At 44.4% G+C, this 27,201-nt stretch overlaps 1 protein-coding gene across 1 annotated transcript; it reads right to left on the bottom strand.

Moving 5' to 3' along the window:
* Positions 1 to 1,815: 1,815 nt before the first annotated feature.
* ISY1 (ISY1 spliceosome associated protein) lies at positions 1,816 to 26,733 on the bottom strand. Its single transcript, XM_028101558.2, has 11 exons — positions 26,546 to 26,733; positions 23,318 to 23,340; positions 22,658 to 22,709; positions 21,820 to 21,885; positions 20,383 to 20,425; positions 16,671 to 16,783; positions 11,157 to 11,274; positions 7,495 to 7,617; positions 6,349 to 6,473; positions 2,918 to 3,004; positions 1,816 to 2,555 (listed from the first exon to the last, which is right to left on the bottom strand). Exons 1-11 carry the CDS (start codon positions 26,546 to 26,548, stop codon positions 2,448 to 2,450), a joined length of 861 nt encoding a protein of 286 aa, XP_027957359.1. The 5' UTR covers positions 26,549 to 26,733; the 3' UTR covers positions 1,816 to 2,447.
* Positions 26,734 to 27,201: the final 468 nt, after the last annotated feature.

The raw sequence follows: 27,201 nt of genomic DNA, 5'->3' as shown, positions 1-27,201 counted from the left end.
GTGAGCAAAGGAGAGGGGAGTCTATGGAAATATATCTATGGAAAGTCGCCTTTTTGGAAACTTCGGACAGAGCCAAAGCTAATATAAACCGTGAAACAGATTTTGTCAACAAACTCAAGCCTCCCAAGACTGGTTCCTTTGCCTCTGAGCAATGAACTGGGCCAAGGGAACCACATCCCCACTACTGGTGACACCTGCCAAGCCGACTCCTCTGCTGTTCCAGGCCTGGAATGGGAGCCCCGCAGAGACGTTCCCTCTGGGGCCCCTGGCAGGCAGGCAAGCAGTCAGGGCCTCCAGGACAGGAAGAAACCTGGGGTTGGGTCCATCTCTGCCAAGGACACATGTAGGACATGGTGCTAGGTGCTTTTCCACCAGTCTCAGTTCCCTCAGATAGGGGACACTAATTCCTGTCCTGCCTGCGACTCGGCAAGCCACTGCAAGATCCCAGCTGGGAGAGGCTTTGTACACTGCAGGGCTGGAGCAGGGGCTCCTGTTTCTGGCTCTGTCCCAGAGGTTAGAATCCTGGTAATTCCACTGACTGAATGATGAAGGCCTGGAGCCTGGGCCTTCCAGAGGGGCCACGCTCCAGGCCCTTCCAATCACCTTTTCCAGGGAGAAGAAATGCCTGCGGTTTGAATTTCCTGCTGTCCTTGAATGCAGGGCAGCCCCCCAAGCCTGCATGTGCCCCTTGGAAGAAAAACCCCTAAGTGGGTGGTCTGAGCCGGGCCCGCACACGCCCCCACAGAGGCTGTGATGAGGGTCCTCTCTTGCCTCTGCCCACACCGTGGCACTGCCAGAGACCCTGGGACGAAGTCCTGGGCTTTAAAACAGGGAAACTGAGGCCAGGGGCCTAGGTCCCAGAGCTGAGCCTGGCCCTGCCCCTCCCCTAGGGGCTCCCAAAGCTGCAACCCCGCCTCCCCCCTGCTCCCTGCACACATTCACCCAGGGGCTCGGCTGAGGAGGGACCGCGCCAGCCCTTCCTTCAGGGAAGCCAGGATGCAGGGTGGCCCCACCCCAGTCACATCTCCTCTCCTCACCCTCTTGTCACCTTTCCCCTGCGGCCACTCCCCACTCCCCACGCCAGCCAGCCTCCAACTGCTCCTGCCTCCTGTCTCCACATCCGGCTCCACACCGGCTAACCGGCTTCCTAAAGCAGGTCACACGCTGACCGGGTCACCCCCTTGCTTGGCTCTGCCCGGCTCCCTGCTGCCCTCAGGCTCCCTCAAGGGGCCCGTCAGCGCCGTCCACGGCCTGGCCACGCTCTCCCCTGACACTCGCCACCCCCAGCCACACGGGGCTCTGCGTTCCCTGACCCGCTGCTCCCCTGACAGGCAGACCCCCAGACCCACCCGAAGAGCCCAGCTCCCCGCTGTGTCCTGGGCTTCTCCAAGCAGGGCCTCCTGTTGACATACAGTCCGAGTTGGGGCCCGGCCCCAAAGGACAACCACCGGGTCCTGATGCTGACCCCCAGACGCTCCCAGGAGCCCTCCAGAGTGTGTAGAGCCCCCCCACACACACACAGCCCCAGAGACTGCTGTGTCCCGTCTCTGCTGTCGGCTCAGGCTTGGCCCCGACCGGTGCTTCCTGGGCATCCCTGTGTGCTCTGACCCAGGCCACTCGGGGCTTTGGTGAGGACAGCGCTGCCCGCCCACCTCAGCTCTCAGCTCTGAGAGGGAGCCTGGGACGGGTCCCATCCCTCCCACACCCGGGCTGTGTGCTTCGGGGCTCTGTCCCCAGCGGTGACTCTGCACTTGGCATCCCGAGGCGACCGTCACCTCAGTACGGTTCCCAGGGACCACGCTGCAGACATAGAGGTTGCCCTTTCATATAAAAAATCTTTAATAAAAATAGCTCTCTTCAGAACGAGTCATAAGACAGAAGTATCAAAGTGAAATTCCTGCCACCTGGGCAGGAGGGAATGAGGCAGGCTGAGTGGGCCATGGAGAACTTGGAGTAGTACCCGACTCAAAAGGAACAGCTCGGGCTGGCGGCTGACACGTGGGACTGTGGGCCCAGGGTTGACACATTTTCTCATTTTTCAAGAGGAGGTAGCAGTATGTCTTTTTAGGAAAAACTGCCATCTTTTTAATGGTAGTCATAAATTGACCTCCCTCCCCAGCAAATGACGGTACAAAGCTAAGTAAAACACAGGCAGCCTGTTTTACACACTCTAGATAAAAATAAATGGGTTCCTACAATAGCAAACATTTGTACAAAAGTGACAGCTGAGGGTTCAGTGCAGACAGCCTGCCAGGGAGGCACGCAGCCCGTCCCTTCAGATCAGGAGAGGGGGTTAGAAAAGGTAAGGGAAGTAGCAGGAAGACTCGCAGCACGAGCCAGCCCGTCTGCAACCCCAGGACAGCGAGTCCGGTGGGCTCACCAAGGGCCAGCGGGGGATGACGGCCTCCCGGCACATTTCCAGACCCTGAGCACGTCCCAGCTCAGCCCTAGTAGCCCAGAAGTCTTTTGGCCTCTTCGCTCTGGGCCTGCAGGGTCTCACTAGCGTACTTCTGGAGGAGTTCCATCTTCTTCCTCCGCACAAGGGCCTCCTCAATCTGTGGATGGCATGAAGAAAGGGTTCATGCTTTACTCCTCGGCGAGGCCCTCCCTGCCCTGCCGGAACCCAGCCAGGAGGCGGTTCCCGGGACAGAGACCATCAAGGAGCCAAAACCCAGAGGCATCTCCCAGAGCCCCATTCTTCCCCACCCTAACGCAGACGAGATCCTGCCTCCCCCGGATTCCACACCCTATTGTGAGCAGAGTGACCAGGCGCGTGCGGTCCGAGTCAGAGCTGCCCTAAGGGATCGGAAGGACGAGGAAAACCCGCTCCCCCACTCTGTGCAATCTCCTTTAGGGGCGAGGCCCCTGGCGCTGGGGAAGCCCCACAGCCAAGGGCAGCTCCCCGCCTCTGTCCTACCTCTTGCTGGGATGGCACTGGGACGTGGGCGATGAACTTCTGCTGCCCGTCTTCACCTCCTTTCTCCTGGCTGCCTTCCTCGTCAGACTACAAACAGAAGCACCAAAAAGTCAGTGAGCAGGAGCCCGTTAAAACACAGGCTGGGACCACTACAAAAATGCACAACTATGCAGCTGTTTAAAAGGAAAAAACAAAAGGAATGAGGAAGTTCAGTGCTCAGAAAGACACGAAGACACACGATTAACTATTTAAAACGCAACAAAGCACTGTGTAAATTATGCCACCTTTTGTCTGAGGAAAGATAAGAACAGAAACTAGCAAGAGCCGTGAGAACCAGGTACATCTCTGCACCTAGAGAACTAGAGAATCTTTGTTGATCTTTATGTATTTTTGTGGCTTTTGAACCTTGTAAATGTTATCTATTTTGTTTAATTAAGATTTTAAAATGTACCACATACAGAAAAAAGATCAACTGAGTCTGCACGTGAGTCAAAAGAGATTACTTATCACCTAAGGAAATACTGTGGCCTTGGAAACCTGAGAAGAGGACTCCTGTGAGGTGCTGGATGCCCTGCACCAGCCTCTCAGCACACCTGCTGCCCAGTGGAGCTGGCTGGAGACCCTTCAGTGGAATGTCCTGGATGCTGCTGGTAGGAGGGCAAGCCGGGCCCTGCACTTTGGGAAACAGTTTAGCCGTTATCTACTGAAGCCCAGCACGAGCCTCCCCTATGACCTGATAATTCCACTCCTCCGTGTACAAGCAACATAAACGGCTGCCTATGAACAAGAAAGACCACAGCAGCCTTATTTGGTATAGCCCCAAAATGGACGCTAAACAGACACCCACTATCATTAGACACCAAAGAGTATGCATGATTCCACCAGCTGACATCAAGTTCAGAAACAGGTAAGAGCTTAAGGGTTATTAGAGGTCAGAAGAGTAACACCCAGGAGAGCAGGAGCAAGCTTCTAGGGTGCTGGTCATGGTCATGTTCCATTTCTTCACCTGGTATTTGCTCCATGGGGTTGTTTGCCTTGTGAAAATGCACTGACCTGCCCACTTAGCACTTGCATACTTCTCTCTATATGGAATACTACTCAGCAATAAAAAGGAATGAACTCTTGAATGCAACAACTCTGATGGATCTCAAGGGCATTGTGCTGAGTGTAGGGACCATCCCCAAAGGTGACATAAGGTATGATTTCACTTATGAAACATTCTCAAAATGACAGAATGAGAGAGATGGGGTGAGGGATGGGGGAAGGAGGGAGGTATGACTGTAAGGGAGCAGTGCATGGAGGGAACAGTTGTGTATCTTGATTGAAATGGAGGTTACAGGGGCGCTTGGGTGGTGCAGTCAGTTAAGTGGCCAACTCCTGGTTTCAGCTCAGGTCATGATCTCAGGGTCGTGAGATCGAGCCCCACGTCAGGCTCCATGCTGAGCGCAGAGTCTGCTTAAGACTCTCTCTCCCTCTGCCCCTCCCCACCACATGCGCTCTAATAAAGAAATCTTTAAAAAGAGAAAGAAACAAACAAACAGTCGGTGGTTACACAAATCTACACATGATAAAAGACACTGAACTCTATACACTCATTACACCAACTCCGTTTCCTACTGTGGATATTGGACTATAACTCTGGAAAATGTAACCATTGGGGGAAACTGGGTGAAGGATGCACAGGACCCTTTGTACTACCTTTACAACTTCCTGTAAATTATTTCAAATTTAAAAAAAGACCCACAACCACCTCTGGTGGCTTGCCATTGCTCTCTGGATAAAGGCAAAGCCTCCTCCCGGTGGAGCTGGGGCGCTTGTCCTGCCTTGCCCCTCTTTCCCGCCTCCTCTCCTCTCCCCACCAGCAGCCCACACTGTGCTTCAGCCACACTGGCCTGTCCTCTGTCCCTCACACTCCCACGGCGTCTCTCAGTACATGCTGCTCCCTCTGCCTGGAACACTCTTCCCTCAACGCCTCTCACTTGGTTAACTTCTCCTGATCTTCCAGGCCTCAGCTGAATGGTCAGTTCCCCAGGAAAGGCTTCACGGGTTCTCCCCACACCGTGTCACTATCTCAGAGCTGCCGTGACAGCCACTGTTTTCCATCGACTCTACCCACTGGTCTGTCTCCCCACTGACTTTAAGCTATAAGCAGAGCTTGTTTACTGCTGTGCCCCTGGCATGGGCCTGGCTCACAGTAGCCACTAATTAAGCAAATAGCTGCTGAAAGAGCAAATGAATATTTGCAGCTAAAGAAGACCTTCCTAGGTAAGGGTGCCTGGGTGGCTCAGTTGGTTAAGCATCTGACTCTCGATCTCAGCTCAGGTTTTCATCTCAGGGTCTTGAGTTCAAGCCCCCACTGGGCTCCACTCAGGGGAAAAAAAAAAGGAAGGAAGGGAGGGAGGGAGGAAAGGAGGGAGGGGAGGGGAAGAGAGAGAAGAGACGAGACCTTCCGAGGGCATGCGGCCAGCTTACTTCAAATGCTTCACTGTCCCCACTGCTCATCAGCCAGACCTGCACAGGAACCTCAGGTCGGCTATATCCTGTGTGATGTTGACCAAGTCACTAACCTTCTCTGAGCCTGCTTCTTTGCCACTGATATCACAGCAAGCTCCTCACACGGGACCTGACCTACCACCCATGCACAAGTAATCCCCGTCCCCTTCTCAGCCCAGCAAATCCATTTTATTCTTTCTCAATGTGTCCAAGGAGTGAGGCCTGGAGAGCCTGAAGCTAGGACGCTCTGCCAGAGAGGCAGGATCACAGCTCCACCTCAGCCATGACCTTCTACATCAGTCCCTTGTCTGCTCTGGGCTGGTTTCTATCTCTACCATGGGGGTGTGGGGGTGTTAAGACTGCAGAAGAGCTACTGGCACTGCCATTTAAAAACAAACAAACAAAAAAAGGAAATGATGAGACCTTCTGCTGACACCTTGATCTCAGACTTCCAGCCTCTAGAACTCCAAAGTAAATCCATTTCTGGTGTTTAAGCCAACCAATCTGCGGTACTTTGTAAAATATAAGCAATAGATCTATAATTGAACCTGAAATCATGGTAATAATAAATAAATGAATAGATAAATATAAAGAAACGATGGGGACAGGGGCTATAACTCATATGGCTTCAAATGTGTTTAGAAGTCGAACAGCAGTATGTTCAGGAGGTAAGTGATTCTGGGTGTAAAGCACTGTTTACAAGGTGCTCCCACAGCCAGTCCCTTCTGGAACCCTCCCCGGGATGCTGCGAGGTGATCCTCATATCCATCTGCCAGGTGAGGAAGCGGAGTTCTCACCTGGAGATAGGGGCAGAGCTGGGCTTTGACCCTGACTGCTCACCAATGAGCTAAGTCCTCCTACCACTCCACTGATTCTCCCCAGGCCCAGGCTTCGTGACTCGGAGCAGTGAGCACCAGGGCCCCCAGTGCCCAGAGTACCTCCTCCTCAGTGACAGCGTATATGTTGATCTCTTCCTCTTCCTCCTCCTCCTCCTCTTCCTTTTCTCCTCTTGCCAGCCGGGCCTCTCGCTCTGCTTTCCACTTCTCCACCAATCCGGCCCTGACTGGACAAACAGGTGCTGCTTAGTCAGGCCTCTGAATTAGCTCTGCCCACCACGCAGGGCTAGGCCCACGTGAAGAAGAGAGCGCTCCACTCTGCCCTGGCAGGCAGGACTGGGGTATGAGGGGTAGTCTGGTCATACCACAGCTGTAGCTGGAAGTCACAACAAGGCAGCTTTTTAGGGGACGTCCCCAGATCATCCCCAGTTTAGCAACCTGAGTAGCTTCCTGACACGCCCACATGACAAGTGAGACAAAGTAGTATATGCTGCTGGGAAAGGGCTCAGGCTCCTGGCCACCTGCCCCCAGAGCCCTAGCTCAACACACCACCGGAAGATCAGCACTAACTATTCCCCACAGGGCCATCAGGAGGCTTCAGGACGGGGTCCATAAAATGCTCAGCACAGTGCTTGGCATGGAGGAAGCACTCAGAAAGAGCCACCCATCTTGCTCTACACTGATAACTTATTAGCTGCGTTTAAAGCAGATTGTAAAGCCACTTAAGGGGCGCCTGGGTGGCTTAGTCGGTCAAGTGACTGCCTTCGGCTCAGGTCATGATCCCAGGGTCCTGGGATCCAGCCCCACATCGGACTCCCTGCTCAGCGGGGAGCCTGCTTCTCCCTCTCCCTCTGCCTGCTTCTCTGCCTACTTGTGCTCTCTATCTCTCTGTTAAATAAATAAAATCTTTTAAAAAAAAGAAAAGAAAAGCCACTTATATGGGCGCCATTTCCTGATTTCAAGAAAGGCCAACGTGGGAAGGAATCCAGATAATAAATTCCCCATGGACAGGGAACAGGTCCAATGTCGCTCTTGGGCATCCTCCACGTGCTGCTTCTGGCCCCACACAGCCCCAGACTGCATCACAGTCACGGAGGGTTAGGTCATTAGCAGCCCATGTCTTCTGAAGACCATCAGCAATAAAACAAACTCGCTTCTGGCATAGAGCGCTATGTAAAAACCCATTTTCAAAGGACAGAACAGAAACCAGATGCCATCTATAATGAAATAAATTGCTCATAGACCTACATTTCTTTTCATATTCCTGTTCCAAAGGCACGATGACACCATCATCTTCATCGAGGTAACCATAGTATTCAAAATCGATTGCTTTCATGAGCTCAGCACGTGTCTTTCTTGGAGGAGGAAGAGCTAAAAGAAACCACACCAACTTAGCTAAACATCCCACCACAATCACACTTGAGCCAGTATCCTATACAAAGTTACACAGCTAGGGAGTGCGCTCAAGAAAACACCATGACATAGGCCCTTCCTATACTAGCCACAGAATTACGTAATTTTGTAATTTTTTTTTCAATCAGTTTTGAAACCTTTAATCCAATTAGTCTACTTAGAAGGCATTTATCCTAATTTAAAAAACAAAAACAAAAACAAAAGCAGGCACAGAGATGTGCCTTGTTGAGAGTGTCGTGAAAACCTGGAATAACCAGGGCTGTCAACTACAGGATGTGTGGGGAATGGGGTACCCTACGGCCCCTCTACAGCTATTTCACAAGGTGTTTTGATAACACAGGAAATGTCATGAGGTTTAATTAAAAAAAATATGATGGAAAAATGTAAATATAGAGATAAGACAAAAGAAACTATAAACAAACCAAAAAGATAAATGAGAAAGTCCTGAAGAAAATATTTTCAAACTAAGGGTTACTACTCAGAGTATTTAAGTAATTCTTGAAACTCAAAACGGAGGGGCACCTGCCTGGCTCAGTCGGTGCAGCGTTGGACTCTTAATCTCGGGGTCATGAGTCTGAGCCCCATGATGGGTGTAGAGATGACTTAAAACTAAAAAATCTTAAAAAAAAAAAAATCAAAAGGGAAATGACAACCCAACAGTTAGGTGAAAGAGTAAAAGCTGATCGTTTCAGAAGAAAAAATTCATATGTATAAAAATTTCAATTAGTAATTGAATTCAGGGCACCTGGGTGGCTCAGTCGCTTAAGCGGCTGCCTTCAGCTCAGGTCATGATCCCAGGGTCCCGGGATCTAGTCTCACATCGGGCTCCCTACTCAGCAGGGAAGCCTGCTTCTCCCTCTCCTCTGCCTGCCGCTCCCCCTGCCTGTGTGCTCGCTCTCTCTGTCAAATAAATAAATAAATAGAATCTTGAAAAAAAAAAAGTAATTGAATTCAATTATCAATTTCATTAGTAATCAGGGAAATAAAAAGTAAAAATAATGTATTTCAACCATCAGATCAGCAAAAATTTTATAACTATAGAAAACTAGAAATAGCTAAAGGTCTACCAATGGGTGAATGGTTATATAAAGTTAATTCATATCCTATGCTTTAGTTCTTCACATCCACTCACAGAGTTCTAAGCAGAACGATGGGAGGACATCAATGCAGAGCACAACACAACAGGTATGGGAGGGCCACTGAGTCTTCGCAGGCCTCCACCTATCACCCTGATGCTGGTAATGGCGAGTCTGTCCACCCCTGCACCACCCTTGGTCCCTGTCCTGTGATGATGCTGGCTGCACCCAGCACTGGGTACAGGGCTTAAAACCTGGCTGGCTCAGAACACTGCATCCCTCCCTGTCACAGGGACTGGTTTAAGGATTGAACTATGATCTGATCAAAGCCAAACAGCTTCAATTCTACGAGTTTCGCTTGAACCACTTGGGGGAAAAAAAATCTCTTGCTGACAGAGGACAAAATGTAAACTGATGATGGACCACTTGCCACCACAAGCAGAGAGCTAGATAGAGAAACAAGCTCATAGGCTGGAAGTCAAAACTACAACATGGAGGAAATGTGACCTGCAATCAGCCATTCCTGAAGACAAACTACCCGTGGGCTGAAATTTTCAGTTAGGTGAGTCAATAAATTCACTTTTCTACCTAAACGGAACTGGGGTTGAGTCATCCGTCACTCATACTGACGAAATTTAGCTGATGAAATAAGCATGTAAGTGCATAAAAAAAGGCCTGGAAGGGAATGCACGAAACAGATAATTATGATTACCAGTGATCCAGAGGCACAGGGATGGGGGGTACCCAGGGGACAGTGCTATCTGAACTACACTCATTAAGACGGACTTAAGCACTTTCGGGGCACCTGGGTGGCTCAGTCGGTTAACCGTCTGCCTTCGGCTCAGGTCATAATCTCGGGAACCTGGAATGGAACCCCCATTGGGCTCCCTGCTCAGCGGGGAGCCTGCTTCTCCCCCTCTCTCAAATAAAATAATCTTAAAAAAAAAAAAAAACACCTAAGCACTTTCTTATTAAAAAAAAAAATCTACAACTGATTTTTTTAGAAAAATGCAAATTTAAAAAAGTATTATGTGCAGCATAACCTCAATAGAGGAGCCTCCCTCCACATATGTATTTTTATACATATGAAGTTTTTCTTCTTAAATTATCAGCTTTGATTCTTTGACCAATCTGTTGGGTTGTCATTTCCCTTTAAAAACTGGAAGGAAATATGCCCCAACATGTCAACAACTGTCCTCTACAGGATGTGAAAATATAGACGATTTTATTCTGATTTTCTGTATTTTACAACTTCTCTGTAATAAAATTATATTACTTTCATAATGAACAGCATGATATTTAAATTATGAATTTTTTTTTTAAGATTTTATTTTTTAAGTAATCTCTACGCCCAAAACGGGGCTCAAACTCACAACCCTGAGATCAAGAGTCACACACTCCACCAACTGAGCCAGCCAAGCACCCCCTGAATTAATGTTATTATTTTTAAAGATTATTTTTTAGGGGGGGCGAGGAGCAGTGGAAGAGGGAGAGAGAGAATCCCAAGCAGACTCCCCCCTAAAGCACAGAGCCTAATGCAGGGCTCAATCTCATGACCTTGAGATCATGACCAGACCTGAAATCAAGAGTCGGATGCTTAACAGACTGAGCCAGCCAGGAGCACTTCCGCCTGAATTATTTTTAAGTGTTGTTAATAGCACATGCCAGTTTGGGCATAATTAATATAAAAATAAGCAGGGCTTAATATAGTAGAACTATATTTTTAAACCAACAAAAACTGGAAGGAAACAGAGCAGAATGCCAACAGCGGTGTTGGTACAAGCAGTAAGGTGTCATTCTTCTCTGCTATTCATACTTTTTTCTATAACGTGTTTAGACTTTATAGAAAAATTAAAAATCCACAAACACTCCAGGCTAGTGGTTTCCAAGTGCATTTTGGAAGGCCAAGGTTTGGCTGAAGCTCCCCAGGGCCACGGAGGGAAAAGACAGGCCAGGTGAGGGGACCAGCAGTGTGGATCCACACATAGCCGTTTCACTTTTCTCCATTTATACCTCCTGGGGTTTGGCCCAAGGTTGTACTTGTTCTTCAGGCAGGGATTTTTCAACTAATAAGTAACTGAAACAGGAACCCGTTTCAATGAGCATCAGAGCCTGCCCTGATAATCAGAGGCAACTTCAAAGAGGGAAAACATTGGGGCTGAGAGACTGGCACGTGCCAAGGGTGAGCATCTGGTACCAGTTGATTCTGGAGCCACCTCCCAGCCCCAGCTTGTGCCCTGGGCCTCTGACTTCAACTCCTAATACTTACAGTTTCTCATTTCAAATCTGGGAACAATAATTCTGACACCACTGCTGTGCAGCTGAGAAACAACACAGGAAAAGCACCTAGCCTACAGATGTGTTATGATGATCACCAGCAATTAGAGGCTAAAACCTTCACATACATTAGCAGTTACTTACGTTCTTTTTCAAAAAGCTCTCTGACACCAGGCAAATCTTTCGCTGCTCCAAAGTACTTGTAACCTCGATTTCCTGGGACTTCTTTCCCTTCATGATCCAGCATTTTAGGGCCAACTTTCTTATTGGGAAGGAAAAAGAGAAAATGGATCTGATCCTTTAACGCACTATTTCCATATTTGCAAATATAGTTTAAGATAATAACAATGAATGTGGGAAAATATTAATGTACAGAGAAAAATACTTAGGTTCATTTTTTTCATAAATTAAAATCAGTCTAAATACCTAACAGTATGAGGATGTTTTTAAGTAAATTATAGCATAGTCAAGGATGGAATATATTCTATACCTTAAAAATGATCATTCTTATGACACTTTTGTATTGCCTTAGGAAAACACTTATGATATGACCTAAGTGACAAAACTTAAACAATTGCAAACAACTTCAATGACAAGCAGTAAAAGACAAATGAAATACATCCTGAAGACAGAATTCTATCCATCAAAAATGATGATGTCAACAACCACATGTAGTATGTGACCCTGGACTAGGCCCTGTCTTAGAGGGGAAAATGCTAAAAAGGAGATTATTGGGAAAATCAGTGAAACAGCCAAGTAGGATGGATAAAATGAATGTATCAAAGTTAAATGTCTTACACTTGATAATTCCACCACGGTTATGTAAGAGAATATTCTTACTCTTAGAAAATACACAAAGAGGAAAAAAGAAAATACACACAGAGATATTAAGTATTAAGGGGTAAGGAAGCATGATGTATTTAAGCTTCAAATGGTTCAGAAAAAATAAATCTCAAGGTACACAAAGAAAATGACAAAGTAAATACAGCAAAGTATCAAAAACTGGTAAATCTGTATGAATGGTATATAAGAGTTCCCTCTACTGATTTTCCAACTTTCTCAAAAATGCTTTTTAAAATAGTGACACAGGGGCGCCTGGGTGACTCAGTCATTGAGCGTCTGCCTTCAGCTCAGGTCATGATCCCGGGGTCCTGGGACTGAGCCCCGCATCAGGCTCCCTGCTCTGCAAGAAGCCTGTTTCTCCCTCTCCCACTCCCCCTGCTTGTGTTCTTTCTCTCACTGTGTCTCTCTCTGTCAAATAAATAAATAAAATCTTAAAAAAATAAAAAATAAAATAGTGATACAAATGATTGACATGAAATTATGTTCCTGATACACTATTAAGTGAACAAAGCACATAGTTGAATAAGAAACAATCCTGTAAAAATGAACATATACATGCATAGATAAAAAGCTAGAAAGATACATAGAAAATGTCAGTAGCAGTTATTTCTATGGGCTAGAAAAATATATAACATATTCTATATTATGCATAGAATATAACATAGTTTTTTAATATTTTATAATTTTTACATTTTTTATTTTATATTTTCTCTCTCTCTCTTTATCTACATAACCAATGTTACCATTTTGGAAAGAAGCACAAATGCTACAACCAAAGTTGTACAGACAGTGAGTGTGATCTCAATCATGGCATTAACAGACAAACAATGGAAGGAACTATTCAAGCAGCTGCATCCAGGTAATAGCATTCTGACTGAATGCTCTTCTGCTTTCTTTATACTTTTCTGACCTTAAATGACCATGTACTACTTTTTCTTTTCTTTTTTATTGTGGTAAAATATACATAACAAAATTTACCATTTTTAGTGGACAGTTCAGTGACATTAAATATGTTCATAATTATCATGTAACCCTCACCACCATTCATCTCCACAACTCTTCTCATCTTGTGAAACTAAGATCCTAAATGTATTATTTTTACACATAGAAAATGGAAATAAAATTGTTAAGCATTAAAAAACTCTATAAAGAGGAGCACCTGGCTGGCTCAGTCAGTACAGCATGCAACTCTTGACCTCAGGGTTGTTAACTTCAAGCCCCACGTTGGGTGTAGATTACTTAAAAATAAAATCTGAAAAAACTCTAGATAAAGAAATACATTAAAATATTAATGTTGAATTGCACCAAAAATTATAAAATACCTAGGAATCAACTTAACCAAGGAGGTGAAAGACCTATACTCTGAAACTATAAAACACTGATAAAAGAAATTGAAGATGACAGAGACATTCCACACTCATGTACAAGAATTAATATTGTTAAAACGTCCGTATTACACAACACAATCTACAGATTTAATGCAATCCCTATCAAAATACCAGCAGCATTTTTCAAAACACTAGAACAAATAACACCAAAACTTGTATAGAACCACAAAAACCCTGAACAGCAAAAGCAATCTTGAGAAAGAAAAATGAAGCTGAATTCCAGATTTCAAGATATAGTACGAAACTATAATAATCAAAACAGTATGATAGAGGCACAAAAACAGACACATAGATCAGTGGAACACAACAGAGAGCCAAAAATAAACCTAGGATTATACGGTCAATTAATGCACAATAAAGGAGACAAGAACATCCAATGGAAAAAAGACGGTCTTTTCAACAAACGCTGTTTGGAAAACTGGACAGTCACATGCAGAAGAATGAAACTGGACCACTTCTTACACCATGCACGAAAATAAACTCAAAATGGGTTAAGGACCTAAATGTGCGATCTGAAACCATAAAAGTCCTAGAAGAGAGCATAGGCAGTAATATCTCTGACATCAGCCATACCAACATTTTTCTAGATATGTCTCCTGAAGCAAAGGAAATAAAAGCAAAAATAAACTATTGGGACTATATCAAAATAAAAGCTTCTGCACAGCGAAGGAAACAATCAATAAAACTAAAAGACAACCTACTGAATGGGAGAAGATATTTGCAAATGATATATCCAATAAGAGGTTAATATCCAAAATATATAGAAATTAAACACCCAAAAACAATCCAATTAAACAATGGGCAGAAGACACGAACATTTTTCCAAAGAAGACATGAAGATGGCCAACAGACACACTGAAAAGATGCTCAACATCACTCATCATCAGGGAAATGTAAATCAAAACCACAATGTGTGGTTATCACCTCACACCTGTCAGAATGGCTAATATCAAAAACCCAAGAAACAACAAGTGTTGGCAAAGATGTGGAGAAAAAGGAACCCTCCTGCACTGCTGGTGGGAATTCAAACTGGTATAGCCACTGTGGAAAACAGTATGGAGGTTCCTAAAAAAATTAAAAATCGAATTACCATAAGATCCAGTCATTGCACTACTGGGATTTACTCAAAGACGACGAAAACACTGATTTGAAAAGATATATGCACTCCTATGTTTATTATAGCATTATTCATAGAGGCTAAGACTATAGAAGCAACCCAAGTGTCCATCGACTGATGAATTGATAAAGAAGACATGGGATACACACACACACACATATATATAATGGACTATATATATAAATATAAATATATATACACAATGGAATATTACTCAGCCATAAAAATTAATGAAATGTTGCCATTTGTAACAACATAGACGGATCTGTAGGGTATCATGCTAAGTAAAATAAGTCAGCCAGAGGAAAAAAAATACCACATGACTCTCCCCATATGTGGAATTTAAGAAACAAATGAACAAACTAAAAAAAGAGACAAAAAACCAGACTCTTAAATACTGAGAATACACTGATGGTTACCAGAGGGGAGGAGGGAGGGGGATGGGTGAAATTGGTGAAGGGGATTAAGAGTACATGTATCATGATGAGCACTGGGTAATGTACAAAATTGTGGCGTCACTGTATTATATACCTGAAACTAATTATACTGGAATTTTTTTTTAATTTTTTTAAAGAAATATAGTCAATAATGTAATAACTGTGTAATGACAGATGGTTAACAACGCTCATGGCATAATGTACAGAATTGCTGAACTACTATGTGGTACGCCTGAAATAAATGTAATATTGTGTGTCAACTATATTTCAATAAAAAGTAACACTGAAAATTTTAAGAAAATTAATGTTGACTTTCGGTGGTGGCAGTTAAGAATACCTTACATATTCATTTTTTATTGCTTCTGAGGTCATTTTTCCGGGAGGGTTACCAAACTTCTGCATTACTTTAATTTAAAGCTGTCTGATAGGACACATAAAATCACCGTCACCGAACTGCTCGAGAGAGTGAGAAAGTTCCTCATGCAGTGCCAAGAACAAAACCAGGGCTCAAGAAACATGAATGCCTCTCCTTCGTTTTTACGCCAGGTACTAAAGTGAGAATTATGTGTGTTAAACTGTCATAAAAATGAAAATACCAGATTAGAAAAACTTCACATAACACATGTGAAAACTTCCTACATAACACATTACAGCTCGCTGACCAGGTCAAATGACCTGAGGTAGATCTCTTCACAAATGAATAAATGGGGAGGACTCTGGGGTAGGATTTTTTAAAGTCAAGACCCATGAGTGAGTCATGAAATCAATTAAGTGGGTCACAATCATCAATTTTTTAAAATCAAAATATAACAGAACAGAAAATATCAACATGCATCACCATGTATTTTTTTGGTACATTTTTGTGTGTACTGGGTTGTGATAGAGAGTTGGTATGCATGTGTTTTACAATGGGTCACGGTCCTAAAAACTTGACAGCCAGGAAAGAGGACTGAATTTATGATAGTCCAAAGAGGGGCACCTGGGTGGCTCAGTCAGTTAAGCGTCTGCCTTCACTCAGGTCATGATCCCAGGGTCCTGGGATAAAGTCCCGCATCAGGCTCCCTGCTCAGCGGGGAGCCTGCTTCTCCCTCTGCCTGCTGTTCCCCTGCTTGTGCTCTCCCTCCCTCGCTCTCTCTGACAAATAAATAAACAAAATATTAAAAAAAAAAAAATGATAGTCCAAAGAAAGGAGGGCCCCCAGGCCCCCTCAGGTAAAGAACCCAACAATGGCTGCCCCAACTTCCAAGGAGCTCAGGGATGATGCAAAGGGACCGTGGTCGTTTTTCTTTTGTTTTTTAAACATTTTCATTCTTTTAAGTATCTCTACACCCAACATGGGGCTCAAACTCACAACCCCAAGATCAAGAGTCACATGCTCCACTGACTGAGCCAGCCAGGCACCGCAAGACCATCTGAGCAGTAAACTCAGGTGCCCTGTCTGCTCTGAGGGCTGTGCTATGGGGTGTTTAAGAATTATCCTACCCGGGGCAGCTGGGTGGTTCAGTCGGTTAAGTGTCTGCCTTCGACTCAGGTCATGATCCTAGGGTTCTGGGATTGAGTCCCGCATCGGGCTCCCTGCTCAGCAGGAAGCCTGCTTCTCCCTTTCCCGCTCCCCCTGCTTGTGTTCCCTCTCTTGCTGTGTCTCTGTCAAATAAATAAATAAAATCTTAAAAAAAAAAAAAATTATCCTACCCATCCCTTCCATGTTTCCTGTCCACATGCAATGGGCACTTCCCAAACCTTCTTTCATCCCTCAAATGCCTACTCTGTGGCAGACATGGGCTGGGAGCTGCAGAGGATGCAAAGCTACCCAGGCTGCTAAAAAAGCTCACTGGCTTACCCCCAAGATCCACTGAGACCGCTGCTTACTTACTCCATAATCAGGACCACCCAGCTCCTTTATCCGGACTTCCCAGTGTCCTTTCTCTCTTAGCAGTTTGTTAATTTCATCATTCAGGTCACGAATTCGGAATTCACCTAAACCAGCTAGAAAACAAAAATGTTAATATCGTTTCTTGAAAATAGCACTCAAAGTTATACCCTTAAAAATGAATGTCGGGCGCCTGGGTGGCTCAGTTGGTTAAGCGACTGCCTTCGGCTCAGGTCATGATCCTGGAGTCTCGGGATCGAGTCCCACATCGGGCTCCCTGCTCAGCAGGGAGTCTGCTTCTCCCTCTGACCCTCTTCCCTCTCGTGCTCTCTTTCTCTCATTCTCTCTCTCAAATAAATAAATAAAATCTTTAAAAAAAAAGAGTTTAATGCTTATTAACATGAAAACAACACAAAGAAATAAAGTTAGAAAAAAAAAAATGAATGTCAACACTTAACAAAAGTATCTGGTACAAAAATACTCATTTAAATTTCTAAGAAAAACCATCAACACCTAAACAAAGGGAAAGCAAGGATTACGAACAAAGTTCCCACCAGAGCAGGGGGAAAAAAAATCCTTGAAAAACAACTTGCTCCTCATTAGCAACTGAAGAAATATAAACTGAAGCAATCCTGCAGTTCCATTTATCCAATTATTAAAATATCTTAGTGGTGGGGGGCACCTAGCATCCAACGCCAGCAATGTGCAGTGAGGCTCGTACAAGCACCAGGGCCTGGGAGCATTCTGCGTTGGTTTCACCCTTTCAGAAAAGCAATGTGTTGTTATATGGGGACATCTTTTGGCAAAGACTATACCCTGAGAGTTAAGCCTAAGGTACTTATTATAAAGGAATATGCACAAGGGACTTTGCTAAGGTGTTGTCTATGGCAGCCAAGGCTGGGAGCAGCTGGGAGAGCCCACCAGAGGAAGGAAAATGGTTAATGACCCCTGCTTTGTTAAATAAAATATCACATGGCTATTGCAAGGGAGTATCCCTCCCTTTCTCCACTGAATGGCTTTTGTACCGTTGTCACCTGGCCACATGTGTGGCCCTATTTCTGCCCTTCTTACTCTGTTCCGATCGTCTGTCTTTCACCAATACATTATTTGGAATATAGTAGCTTTATATTAATTCTTAAAAACCAGGTGGTATGACTACTTCAATCTTGTTCTTTTTCAAAATTGTTTTGGCTATTCTAGCTCCTTTGCCTTTCCATTTAAAATGCAGAAAAAAATCTGGTAACCTATTAAAAAAAAAAATCCTGTTGGGACTTTGATTGTGAGTATTTGAAAAGAGACAGAACTGACATCATTACTAGGCTGAGTCTCCCCATCCATGAATGCTGTGTATCTCTCCATGTACTCGGGTTGTCTCTGATTTCCTTTATCAGTGTTTTGTAGTTTTAAGCATACAGATTGCAGGGGCACTTGGGTGGCTTAGTCAGTTAAGCATCTGCCTTCGGCTCAGGTCATGACCCCAGGGTCGTGGGATCGAGCCCTACAAGGGCTCCCTGCTCAGCAGAGGAGTCTGCTTTTCCCTCTCCCTCTGCCAGTTCTCATGTGTTCTCTCTCACTCTCTCAAATGAATAAATAAAATCTTTAAAAAAAAGGGGGGGGGCATCTGGGTGGCTCAGTCGTTAAGCTTCTGCCTTCGGCTCAGGTCATGGTCCTGGGGTCCTGGGATCAAGCCCTGTGTCAGGCTCCCTGCTCAGTGGGGAGCCTGCTTCTCCCTCTCCTCCCAACTTGTGCTCTCTGTTGCCATCTCTGTCTCTCTCTCAAAAAAAAAAAAATAAATCTTAAAAAAAAAAGCATACAGATTGCACATATGTTCTGTTAGATTTATACCTAAGTTATTTCTTGTGTTTTGGTGTTTTTGTAAATAGCACTTTTTAAAAATGTTCTAGTACCAATTTTTCAGTGCTACTTTATAAAAATAGAACTGATTTTTGTGTACTGACCGTCTATTGTGACCTTGCTAAACTCACTTATTCATTTTAGAAATCTTCCTATAGGGGCGCCTCGGTGGCTCAGTCGTTGAGCATCTGCCTTCGGCTTGGGTCGTGGTCCCAGGGTTCTGGGATCGGGCCCTGCATTAGGCTCCCTGCTCAGGACGAGGCCTGCTTCTCCCTCTCCCACTCCCCCTGCTTGTGTTCCCTCTCTCACTGTGTCTCTCTCTGTCAAATAAACAAATAAAATCTTTAAAAAAAAAAAAAAAGAAATCTTTCTATAGTTTTCTTGGGATCTCCTACATGGAAAATTACATGATCTGAGAACAGAGAATTATAGTTCTTCCCTTCCAATCTGTGTGCCGTTTATTTCCTTTTCTTGCTTTACTGCACTGACTAGGAATTCCAGTAAGACCCTGAATAGAAGTGGTGAGAATAGGTATCTGCCTTGTTCCTGCCCTTAGGAGGAAAGCATGCAATCTTTCACCATTAATTATGATGCTGGCTATAGGTTTTTTGGTAGAAGTGCTTTATCAGGGTAAAAAAAGAAAATTCCCCCTTATTCCCAGTTAGTGGTGTTTTCATCATGAGTGAATGTTAAATTTTGTCAAATATTTTTTCTGTATCTACTGAGATGAGCATGTGGTTTCTCTACTTTAGAATGGTGATAAGTGAATTATATTAATTTTTGAATGCTAAATCAGCCCATGCATTCCAGGGTAAATCCTACTTGGTTGTGATTTATTATCCTTTTTATAAATTGCTGGACTTGGTTTGCTAATATTCTGTTGGAAGATTTTTACGTCTATATGCATGAGGAATATCGGGTGGCAGTTTTTTTCTATCCGTATAATGTCTTTTTTTTATTTTAGTATCATGGTAATGTTAATACTAAAATTTATAAAATGAATGATGAAGTGTTCCTTTCCCTTCAATTTTCTGGAAGAAACTAGGTTGAATTGATATTATTTCTTCCTTAAATGTTTGATACAACCGACCAGGGAAGCCATCTGGACCTGCAGTTCTCTTTGCTTGAAGGCTTTAACGATGAATTCAATTTCTTTAATAGATATAGGGGTGCCTGGCTGACTCAGTTGGTACAACATGCAACTCTTCATCTTAGGGTCATGAGCTCAAGCCTCACACTGGGCACAGAGTTTACTTAAAAAGAAAAAAAATATTTTTTTTAATAGATAAAAGGCTACTCAGGTTTCAATTTCCTTTTGAACTGTGTTTCTAAACAGTGGCACTACTGACATTTTGGGCCAAAAATTCTTTGTAGAATGCACTGGAGGATGCTTTAGCAGCATCCCTGGCTTTATCCACTAGATGCCAGTAGCACCCCAAGTTGTATAAATCAAAATTTCTCCAGATACAAATGTCCCCTGGATGGGGCGCCTGGGTGGCTCAGTCGGTTAGGTGAATGCCTTTGGCTCGGGTCATGATCTCAGGGTCCTGGGATCGAGCCCCGCATCGGGTTCCCTGCTCAGCAGGAGGCCTGCTTCTCCCTCTCCCACTCCCCCTGCTTGCGTTCCCTCTCTCGCTGTGTCTCTCTCTTGTCAAATAAATAAAATCTTTAAAAAAAACAAAAACAAAAACAAATGTCCCCTGGAGTGTTCTATAAATGTCAAATTGATTAATACAATTGTTCAGTTCTTCTATGTCCTTACTGATTTTTTATCTACTTATTCTATTGATTATTGAGAGACAAGCGTTGAAATCCCCACGTCTAATTGGGGATTTGAGATTTAAAAGACAGGTTAGCTTACCATTCTGAATTTGAGCCACTTTTTTAGAGATCTCTCCAATGATCTGTGAAAAAAAATGTAAGGTAATAAATTCTCATGACTTTTGAGTATGTCTGAAAGCACAGAAAAAATAGAACTCAAAATTAGTAATTAAAAATACTTAGGGATGCCTGGGTGGCCCAGTTGGTTAAGCGACTGCCTTCGGCTCAGGTCATGATCCTGGAGTCCCGGGATCAAGTCCTGCATCGGGCTCCCTGCTCAGCAGGGAGTCTGCTTCTCCCTCTGCCCCTCCCCCCTCTCATGTGCTCTCTCTCTCTCATTCTCTCTCTCAAATAAATAAATAAAATCTTTAAAAAAAAATACTTAGAATTCTGGTAATGAATCATTTAGATAATAAGAAACAATCAGAATGCAAATCAAAACCACAATGAGATACCACCTTACACCTCTCAGAATGGCTAGAATCAAGAGGACAAGAAATAACAAGTGCCGGGGCGCCTGGGTGGCTCAGTTGGTTAAGCGACTGCCTTCGGCTCAGGTCATGATCCTGGAGTCCCTGGATCGAGTCCCGCATCGGGCTCCCTGCTCAGCGGGGAATCTGCTTCTCCCTCTGACCCTCTTCCCTCTCATGCTCTCTATCTCAAATAAATAAATAAAATCTTTAAAAAAAAAAAAAGAAATAACAAGTGCTGGCAAGGATGTGGAGAAAAGAGAACCCTTGTGCACTGTTAGTGGGAATGTAGACTGGTGCGGCCACCATGGAAAACAATATGGAGGTTCCTGAAAAAATTAAAAATAGAAATACTGTATGAATCAGTATTTCCACTACTATTTACCCAAAGAAAATGAAAACACTAATTTGGTGAAAAAATATATGTTAATTGCAGTATTATTTACAATACTGAAGATATGGAAGCAGCCCAAGTACCCAGGGACAGATGAATGGATAAGGAAGACGTGGTGTACATATACAATGGAATATTACTCGGCCATAAAAAAGAATGAGATCTTGCCATTTGCAACACAGATGGACCTAGAGGGTATTATGCTAAGTAAAGTAAGTCTGACAGAGAAAGACAAATACCACATGATTTCACATGTATGTAGAATCTAAAAAACAAAAGAATAAACAAAAAAGTAGAAACAGACCCATAAATACAAAGAACCAACTCATGACTGCCAGAGGGGAGAGGGCGGGGGATGGGCAAAATGGGTGAAGGGGAGTGGGAGGGAGAGGCTTCCAGTTATGGAATGATAAGTCATGGTGGAAAGGAACAGCACAGGGAACACAGTCAATGGTACTGTAATAGTGTTTATGGTAACAGGTGGGAGCTATGCCTGAGGGGTCACCGGGCTGCACATCTGAACTAATGTAACATTCTGTGTCAACTATACTTCAACTCAAAAAGAAACAGAGACTTGTTACTTCTACTAAGACCAGATTCACCCAGAACATACTTGTCGTCTCCACTTCTCAGCTTTGGGCAGCTCAGTGCATTCTGAGGCAAGGAAGGGTCTTCGTTCCTAAGAAGAAGCAAAATACACGTTGCCACTGTCCTAGTTACAAGCTTTATGTAGCATCCCCAACTGATTCAGCCCTGAAGACTAAACGTCTAATGGTCTAAACACGGTTTAGACTTTAAACTTCAGTTCCAGATGATCTTCATCAAGCCTTACATTTTCAGTCTCTACTTAAGAAACAAGTATACATGTAAAAATATACAGAGGCTGCACTGTATCTAGTAGAGTGAACCACTGGGAACAACTTAAAATTCCAGTAACAGAGAGATGGCTAAGTAAGCTAGGTTATATCCATTCCATGGCATATTCATATTATCTTAAGAAATAATGGCTATCAGTGTTTAGAACAAAACATACACGTGCATATACACATGTATGTGTGTGAGCACATACATGTATATAATTTTTTAAAAAACAAAACAAAAATATTGAAAGAATGGTACATATTATTCCTGACCTGGCTGAGCCTCCATGAATTGCAATCATTTACTGGTTGCAGCTTAGAGCTGCTCTCCCCAGCCCTTCCTATTATTCAATATTAGACAGAGCTGGGATAATATGGGAAGCCAATTATCATAATACAGAGGAGGTAGAAGAACAAGCAGCTAGATCATCACACTGCCCTAGCAATAGGGAGGCACACCTGGAATTCAAGTGTATAGACTATAAGAATGTCAGCAAGTACAGACAAGAAATAAGTCTATTCTGCTCAGGAGGGAGTTTTACCACATTTGTGCTTGATACTTTACAATTCATGAGGAATATTTACACCAACCTTCACTTTTCCCTCTTCCAATTGAGCTTGGCGAAATCTTGCTAAGGCCGTCCTACCAGGAAGAGAGAAGACTCCATTAGATACTGCTCACAGATTTGTCACCCAAGTTCCTAGATGGGGCAGGTCTACTCATGACCATCATGTAAGGTATTCATTAATATGACTCATATATATATATTATTATATACTTTTTCATAAAAATTATTCATTAAAAAAAAGGAAAGCATACACAAGCTTATGCGAGAGATGAAGACACCACAGAGAAGTTAGGGGTTTCCATGTTCCAACAGTGGGACTTAAAAAAGCCATTGGTGTTCCTGTATCCATTTTACTTACACTGCATGTAAAGACTATGGGAAACTCTACTCATCAGACCACTGTGGTGAGCAACACATCCAGATGTTAAAAGACTAATATCATGGGGTGCCCAGTTGTCACTCTCACAGCCCCTGCACCATCTCCAAGTGAACTAATGTTTATCCAGTGTAAGTTCTGGGATCTGTCAGAAAACACTAATGGGGAAAACAAACAGCAAATATGGGAATACTATTTTAACACATGAAGAGAAAGAAACATACCAAAAGGACCAAACACAAAACGAGTTCTATGGTGATAATTAAGTTACATAAAATTTACAAACAAAATTGAGTTGATACTTACATGGCCTTTTCTGCATTTCGGGCCTAAGAGAGAAGGGAAGAAAAATGCCCATGTTTAAAATACCCTTTTTTCGGGCTCCTGGGTGGCTCAGTTGTTGGGTGTCTGCCTTTGGCTCAGGTCATGATCCCAGGGTCCTGGGATCGAGCCCCACATTGGGCTCCCTGCTCCGCGGGAAGCCTGCTTCTCCCTCTCCCACTCCCCCTGCTTGTGTTCCTGCTCTCGCTCTCTCTCTCTCTGTCAAATAAATAAATAAAATCTTAAAAAAATACCCTTTTTTCATGCAGTTTTTAGAGAAAAGTATCACAGTCACAAGCATAATGTTTGAACTAGTATATATGCACTGTAACAAAAAAAAAATCAAAAGATGTCCAAATCCTGTGACTTTACTTTCACTGCTCCCTCCACTTAAAATCTTTACTTCTCTACTGTCCCCACCCCCTTGGATCTGGCTAACTCCTATCCATCCTTCACAATGTATCACCTGTGTTATCACCACCCCAGAAAGTTCTGTGGCCCCTTCGTCCCAAATGGGTTGCTAACTTTTGTCTGGGTTTATAACTACCATGGTCCATTCCACCCAGCATCCCAATTGTCTGTTTCCTGCCAGCAGAATCTGAGAAGAAAAGACTGGCTTTTTTCTTTTTTTAAGACTTTATTTATTTATTTGACAGAGAAAGAGACAGCAAGAGAGTGAACACAAGCAGGGGGAGTGGGAGAGGGAGAAGCAGGCTTCCCGCTGAGCAGGGAGCCCGATGCGCGGCTCGATCCCAGGACCCTGGGATCATGACCTGAGCAGAAGGCAGACACTTAACGACTGAGCCACCCAGGCGCCCAAGACTGGCTTTTCCAAACTGAGTTTTATGTAAGTATTGTCACACTAGTGTCAAGACAATTGTCCTTGAAACACGGTGTCAAGCACAGAACATGTTTTCTGGGTTGTAGTATAAGTAGAAAGAGTACTTGCTGAGTCAGGGACTTGAATTTTACTCTCAGCTCTTCCACTTACCATCCCTGAGTAGTCTCTCAGTTTCCCCATCTTTACAATAGGGATTACAATAGGGATTATCTCACAGAGATGTCATGATGACTTAACAAGAAAAATATATGAAAACATCAGGTATGCAGTTTATAGATACTCAGCAAAAGTGAGCTCAAATTACGTCTCCTTTCTGGCCCTCCCTTTCAATGAACACAGGAAAAAAACTGGTGAAAGCTTGGTGGATACATGAACACATTACCTACTAAGGAATAAAACAGAGCAGCTTTCCCAGGGGAGGCCATCATCTTGAAGGCTGAGGCAGTGTCCTATTTCATTAAATTCTAGAGATTCTGAATATTTAATTTAATGATTCTCAATGCTTACTCCAGGCTTAAAACATGATGGTAGGTACTAGCAATTTAGCCATGGGTCTTCTTTTTAAGGGGACTTACTGGAACTCTCCCCCCCCCAAGAATCAATGTGATAAGGGAACCCAGGGTAATGGAAGCCCACAAATACAAATGTATGATGGTGAAAGTGTTGTAAAATAACCAACAACTCCTGTACCCAGAAATATCCAGGCCTAGGGATCCCTCTCCCCTGCTAGGGAATGGAGAGATGGGATTCCTTATGCTTGTTAAGAGTTCAGAAACAAAGAGCCTCAAGGCTGAGCAGGGCAGTATGAAGCAGTAATTTGGGGCATATTCTCCCACATAAAGGGCTGCTTCTACCCCACTGGTTTCTCTCCTTCTTCAGATCTTGGGTTCATTAATCTACAAGAGCTTGCAATACATCTACAACCTATTACTGCTTCGTGTCCGTCTTATGGGGACTTCACTTAATGAAAATATTATGGTTACCAAAATGTGTGAGCAACTTCTTTGTACCAGCGCTTTGTGCATTCTCACATTTACATGTCGTGAGTGCTACCTGAACGAATGGAGAAGCCAACAAACCACTCCACACCACAGAGATCACACCCTCACGCAATAACACTAGGCCATCCTTCAATCGTTACTGAACACCTACAACGTGCCAGACACCACATTAGACATTAAGAAAGCAATGGTGAATACGATCCAGCAATTGCACTACTGGGTATTTACCACAAAGATACAAATGTAGGGATCCGAAGGGGTATGTGCACCCCAATGTTTATAGCAGCAATGTCCACAATAGCCAAACTGTGGAAAGAGCCAAGATGTCCATCGACAGAAGAATGGATAAAGAAGACGTGGTATATATACACAATGGAATATTATGCAGCCATCAAAAGGAATGAGATCTTGCCATTTGCAACCACATGGATGGAACTGGAGGGTGTTATGCTGCGTGAAATTAGTCAATCAGAGAAAGACATGTATCATATGACCTCACTGGTATGAGGAATTCTTAATCTCAGGAAACAAACTGAGGGTTGCTGGAGTGGTGGGGGGTGGGAGGGATGGGGTGGCTGTGTGATAGACTTTGGGGATGGTATGTGCTATGGTGAGCGCTGTGAATTGTGCAAGACTGTTGAATCACAGATCTGTACCTCTGAAACAAATAATGCAACATATGTTAAGAAAAAAGAAAAAGAAGAAGATAGCAGGAGGGGAAGAATGAAGGGGAGTAAGTCGGAAGGGGAGATGAACCATGAGAGACGATGGACTCTGAAAAACAAACTGAGGGTTCTAGAGGGGAGGAGGGTGGGGGGATGGGTTAGCCTGGTGATGGGTATTAAAGAGGGCACATTCTGCGTGGAGCACTGAGTGTTATGCACAAACAATGAATCATGGAACACTACATCAAAAACTAATGATGTAATATATGGTGATTAACATAACAATAAAAAATTTTAAAAAAAGCAATGGTGAAGACCCTGTCCTCGTGAAGTTTTTATCTCGTGGGGGAGACCGAGAACACATAAATCAAATAACCCAGAAACACACTGTCACAACCGCTGTTCACCTCCCGTATGGGACTTGGGAGACAAACAAGTGGGCCCACGCCAGGCACCGTGACTTGGAACCAGCTCTTGCGCCTCTCCGTGCCTTACTTTTCGGGACGATAACTTAAAGCGCTTGATCGACATGAAAACACTGCCGGAGAAGGTTAACTCCGCTCTCGAGATTCCCGTTTCCTCCCCCAACTTCTGAAGCCTGCAGTGATGCCCAGCTGTGCTCCTACACCACGAGCGCCCCGAATGCAGCCGGGAGCCCTCACAGCCCACCCGCTCGCCCCCTCCATCACGCACCCACCCAACTCACCATGGTTGAGTGAGGGCGCTTCCCTGGGGCCGCGTGGCCCCAGCCCCCGGAGCTTCACTGCCTCGGGCAAGGCCGACCCTGGCGGGAACAGAAATACTCTAGGTAACCGCACCACCGATTTTTCTGTCGGAAGGACAAATGGGAAGGACCGGAAGTGGGGGCCGGAAGTGAAATGAGAATTGACAAGAGGAGGAGGAAACGCAAGCGCGCTCCCGTAAGGCTGGCCTTTCTTAGGCGCCTGGACGTTGCACCAATACACGCGTACGAATGGGGGCGTTGGCAAAATTACGCTTGCGCAATGAGACTGACCTTTTTTGGCCTCAGCCCCTGGTTTTGCTCTCGCGATAATGAGTGCAAATTTTCTCGTGTTAACTATTGGTACTGCGGAAGCGGGCGAGGCTAGATGTGGTCGAGGCTGAACTGTTTGGGGTCATGGTTGATACCGTAGGTCGCATCCCTCCGTCCCCCTTTTTGCTTCTTCTGGTGAGGGCAAATATGCCCTTGTGGAAGTCGCTCGTCCTCATGCCTCTGAACGAACTAAGTCCTCCCAGTGGACTGGGGCTGCTGAACCCAGCCTGCACTAAAGAGGCTAGGCAGCTCCAGAAGCGGAAGGCGCAGACTCTAGCTAGCGGCGCTGAAACGCCTCTTTGGGCAGA

This window comes from Eumetopias jubatus, unplaced genomic scaffold (genome assembly GCF_037043125.1).
Source record: "Eumetopias jubatus isolate StellerSeaLion01/CBP00866 unplaced genomic scaffold, mEumJub1_p1.0 scaffold_1, whole genome shotgun sequence".
Lineage (NCBI taxonomy): Eukaryota > Metazoa > Chordata > Mammalia > Carnivora > Otariidae > Eumetopias > Eumetopias jubatus.
Note: the sequence above shows the minus strand (reverse complement) of the source record. Positions and strands in the feature narration are given on the sequence as shown.